Genomic DNA, 5460 nt, shown 5'->3' with positions numbered 1-5460 from the left:
TCAAAACTGAAGGGAAACAGTCATTCTTCTAGTACACTAAGACCCTCTACCACAAAGTGTATGATGAGCCACATAGCGCCTGTCAACCGGGCAGCTAACAACAAAATACATACTCAGTTTTGATAATCATGTACTTTATATTTAAGGTTGGATTTTTATTTTTACGATATATTTCACAGAGCAAACAATTATCTCCTTTTTGTTTTGATCTTTTATTCAGTCCAAATTATGAACAATTTGCACAGACATTTCAGTAAACATTCATAATATTCAGAAGTAGACAGGTTTGTATAACTTCAGTGTTACTTCATTCGAACAAAACATTACATAAAAGCAATCATAAAAATAATTTGCAGTCATGTCAAATATATCAGTAGGAAATTGATAGTTCATTATAATTATGTGCTAAAAATTCAACAAATTTTACACAATCACCACATTACATACAGATATGCGAAGAGATATCTACCACCAAAGCACCACCAAAACTTATGTGGAAGGATATAAATATCTTTATTAGCCAACTGAAAAAAGAACTTCAAAGAATTTTCAACAGTTTACACTGAGACAATACTTCCAGAAAATTAACATTAAATTTGAAAAATTGTAAACAAGTTGCAAAACTGTTGCATAAAAATAGTGGTCAAATAATTATTTCACCTATTCAGAGGCACTTAAACTGCAGCATATACTTAGAACTGGGATTAAAACTGTTTGTTAAAAAAATTTAATTATGTTTTGAAACTTTCGCCTGAGGAAGAAAATAGCAGAATAAAAGATCACCAGTTTACATTCATTTACATTTTCTTATTTGACTTAAGTCTAACGATATTTATTTCAATATATTAAGTATGCTTTCTCAGAATGTTGCTTATAACATCTGCAGTATGCATATAAAAAGTATTTTTGAGGAATAAGTCCACTGTAGGCTCCAATAATGGTAAAAACTCTAGTCTCATCAGTACAAATGCCTCATAAGTAAATGAAACAAAATCCCTGTGAGTAGATCACTTTAGCAACTTTAAAAGTTTGAAATGTGTGTAGTTTTAAAAACAGCTTTGTCTTGAGTAGTATAATATGGCTGTAGAATAAAAGAGGCATTGCCATTGATTCAGCTCATCAGTGTGATAAAACTTCGTGAAAAATATTTCTAACATATTTTGGTTAGATTTCATGAAAATAAATACATATTTAACAATATTTCTAAACATTTTCATCCATAAATGAGCCTCTGCACAGTACTATCAACAAACAATGTCAGAGTCAATTATAATTCTCAGTGCACACACACACACACACACACACACACACACACACACACACACACACACACAGAGAGAGAGAGAGAGAGAGAGAGAGAGAGAGAGAGAGAGAGAGAGAGAGAGAGAGAATGGTGGTGCCTAATCATCCCTCACTTCACTACAGAATCTTCAATCTGGCTCCACGCCGAAAAATAATTTTACACTGCATTCTAAAAGTTAGCTATGTCATACATATATGTTATCATACAACATCAAGAGAACATGGATGATTGATCAACACATTCAAAACACGAATGGGTCTTGCTAGTTACCATAATATATACTGTATGTTTATGACACCATACCTGAACATTTACACAACTAGAATACCATTTTCTGTTGTAAATTGCGTTATCTGAAAAAATGAAACTTGTTACATTTATACTAATGTAAGAGTTAACAAAGCTCAGAAAGAAAGAATATGCAATGGAATTTGGATGGAGAAGTATGTTGTCCTGCCACTAATAAAACTGATTCATCTACCAAATCAGCATTAATTACATATTTTTTGAATTACTTCTCAGTTTATACTATAGGTTTTTGCCTGTAAATCATAACTGTCATCAATACAAAAGAAACATACAAAATATAAAACAACGATTACAATTACAATTAGTCCACCACTAATGGCAATGTCATGTACCTTTGTAACATGAGTGTGGACCTGTATATGGACTGTGGACATCCACATTCCTACATTTCAGTTATAACTTGCTGACATTCCACTGAGAAGGCAAAGTAATTAATTAGAAATTTATTCAGAAAACTATTTTATACTTCAAGATCTTGGGTACTTATTTTCTGCATATTTTTAATTGTGAGAAGTCAGACTATTCTTTGCAGTTAACAGGTACATGAAATGCCAGTCAAAGTAATTCTATGCAAATCTGCCTGTGCCTCAGCTGTGTCCATCTTTCATTTCATAGTTGACACTCGTTTGCTGTTCAGAGTCAATTGGTGTTTGACATCTGACAATATCACACAACTTCAATGCCAATTCACTCAAAATTGAGTCATAACCCACAGACAGTAACTCTCCTTCAGGAACTTTATGTGCAAAAGTATCTAAAGTGATTAGTAACAGGTTTGAGCGCATATGCCAATCACAAATACACTACACTACAAAACAAAGCTTTAGTCCTTACACAACTGAGCCACAAGACACAGTTGAACTTAAATCTTACCACCATTAGAGACATATTGCAACAGAACTGCAATCTATTAATGAAACAAAGTCTCTTTTAAATCATTCCAAACACATTTGATTAAAAAAAACAATATGAAATTTTTCACTTCAACTGAGTCAACACCAGTATAGAGCAATGGGACTACTTTTCTCTCCAAACATGCTACAAATCCATTCCTGTGTCATTTTAGATCAAGTACAATGCATTTTTAATACTGGAACACCATTTCAAAATTTTTTAAACTTTTCAACCAACTCTCCTAGTTAGCCACCACTAAAGGCAAATTTTGGAGTCATTGCCAGTGACCAAAGCACTGACTAATTTGAATCAATGGTGTATTTGGCTCCTAAGAAGATGACATTAACAGTGAAACAACAAGACATTCTGAAATGGTGCTCCAGCTCAGTCATAGGAAAAGAAAAGATGTTGACAATATAACATAAAAAATACTTCTTGGACTGCTTTTTACAGAAAACAATAAAATACTTTTCTTTGGCAAAGTTCAAAAATTGCTTTGTCTTTAATGCACTCACTTGGAATGCACTATTTTCTTATATACAGGAAAATGTACAAAAATTACGAAAGATTAGTTTTCAGGATAGGCAATGTTAGAAAGTATCTTATATGAAGATGGTTAGTTACAAGTAACACATTGCAAGACATGGTATGAAGACAGTAGTGGGAGAAGGAAAACTGCAGTCTGCAAGTTCCATTGTGTTAACATTAGTAATGCACTCAGCCAGTTTACCATAGCCTGACAAAAACATTAGTTGGTATGGCACTTCAAGTGGTGTGGTCTAGCTCGCAACTATGCAGAATTTTTATACTTCCCTAGCTTACTAAACTTTCTCAGTAGAATAAGAAGCAAGTAAATGATTAAAAATTAAACCTACTCAGTCAAATATTCAAAGTTCATAGTTGAGAGAAAAATATTTGCATCAAATCAACCTTGAAATGTAACTGGCATCATTAGTGGCATTTACGAACAGCCTAAGTTCCACGTCCTGCCTAACACACCTAACTTTAATTTTAAAAACAGTAATTACAATACGAAGATCAGGTACCTTACACAAACTAGTGGGATAAACTTTTACCTAATGTTGTGGAAAACAACCATTAGTCAGGAACAAATTTTAATTATATGAAAGAAAACTCTCATCTACATTATAACATCTTCCAAGATTATTACAGAGTAATCAAAACATGTATGAAATATTTATGGATTTAAAAAAAAAAAAAAAAAAAAAACAATACTTATTTCATATGACTAGACATATAGTATATTGCACACACTTTCAGGATGACTAGATCTCATACTGACTGTGGTAAATACATTAATTATTTTGCCATTTTCAGCATGACCAACAATTAAAATGCTCTGATAAATAGAACCATAATACTGTTAAAACTGAGATCCACAATAATACTGCTTGAGAGGACACATTTGTACAGTTGTGTGTGTCAATAGGCTCCTTCATCAAAGAAGTCATCGTCTTCCTCCATATCTTCATCTTTGGGTGTGTATTTCTCACGGTAGGGCTTGTGACACAGTCTACGACAACCAGGGCAGTACCAGTATGCAAGCACGCCAACAGCCACCCCAAACAATAGTGTTGGCACTACAAGGGCGAGGATTAGATGGCGCAGATTTTCATCCCAGTCATACCTGGCAACAACCATTTCTGGATAGGCGCGGCTGAAATAACATGGGAATGGTTGCTTCACTGCCATTTCATCTCCATCACCTCGGAATTTCTTGGCAAAAACTGAACAGTTCACACTTGGCGGGTACCCACAGCCTTCCGTGTTGATGAAGAAACGTGTGCCAACAACATCCCAATTTGGAAGTGGGCTGAAGTTGCGGGCAGAGCCAGCTGCATACGGCTCGCGGCTGTAGTTAACAAGAATCTGATGACAACGAGCGGGCGCAGTCGTGCAGCCCTCACGGCAAGATGCCCAAGAACAATTACGCAGTCCTTCTGCATAAACATGTTCCACAGTTGCACACGTTACAGGTTCAGATTCATAGTCGGACACAATTGCGGATATTGCTGGATCTACTACAAAGGGAATTAGGAACAGAAAGCCAAATACTGAAAGAACAGCTGTGGTACCAAGGCAAAGCGAAGTGTAAAACTTTGCCTTTTGCAAAAGTGTTTTTACTTCCGGAATCTCTTCTGCTGGTTCCAGGCCGCCGCCGCCACCCCCGCCCTCTTCTCCCATTATCATTGTCGCCTCTTCGGGGTCCATTGTAGCGTTTTCGAGTCCACAAGGGACTCTTACACGTTCGTACAGAAATTTGGACTTCAGTCTGATGAGTGATATAATCCGTTGCTTAGATAAAAGCAATCGGATCTATGTAGGGCTATGTTGCTCACGCTCGATTTACGAATGTGTGTTATGAATCAAATAACGTAAGCATAAGTTCCCTAATACAATGATGGTGAAGCGGTTTGAGTGAGAGACATTTTCACAGTCACTTAGACACCACAAGTAAATGCCTAGTACTTCAAAGAAGACATTCTGTCGATGAAAATTAATAAGGATCAAGTAGTGAAAATTCTATGTTTACTACAATTTAGGTTACCTTTGTTCGTCTGCTGTTACGTACAAATGGGAATAACAAAAGTGACGCAGAATTAAATGAGCATTTTCTGAAAAATCTTCCTAACACACATGGCGAAATCTAATCTACAGGAAACAAGGTTGTAAGTTCTTCGCTATCGCCACTACTCTACTGGTAGCTAGCAACTGTCAAATTTCGGTCCGCGATTACAAAGACAACAACACCGGTTGCAAAGATGTTCTGCTCTTTACTCCTACCAAAGATTCTGCGAAAACAGTACACACCGCTCATTCACACTACGATGGATCGATGCAAAAAGCTTATTCGTATGAAAGATATTTATTACTATTTCTCATTTTAAAATGGCTATCCACATTACAAAAGACGTTAGAATTTGCATATAACA

At 35.6% G+C, this 5460-nt stretch overlaps 1 protein-coding gene across 1 annotated transcript; it reads right to left on the bottom strand.

Annotated features, from left to right (window-relative positions):
* Positions 1 to 3746: 3746 nt before the first annotated feature.
* On the bottom strand, positions 3747 to 5255 carry LOC126481377 (protein tipE-like). Its single transcript, XM_050105087.1, has one exon. It carries the CDS (start codon positions 4736 to 4738, stop codon positions 3950 to 3952), a length of 789 nt encoding a protein of 262 aa, XP_049961044.1. The 5' UTR covers positions 4739 to 5255; the 3' UTR covers positions 3747 to 3949.
* Between the last annotated feature and the right edge of the window lie 205 nt (positions 5256 to 5460).

Source organism: Schistocerca serialis, chromosome 5 (genome assembly GCF_023864345.2).
Source record: "Schistocerca serialis cubense isolate TAMUIC-IGC-003099 chromosome 5, iqSchSeri2.2, whole genome shotgun sequence".
Classification (NCBI taxonomy): domain Eukaryota; kingdom Metazoa; phylum Arthropoda; class Insecta; order Orthoptera; family Acrididae; genus Schistocerca; species Schistocerca serialis.
The sequence above is the reverse complement of the archived record's forward strand: the minus strand, read 5'-3'. Positions and strand labels throughout refer to the sequence as shown.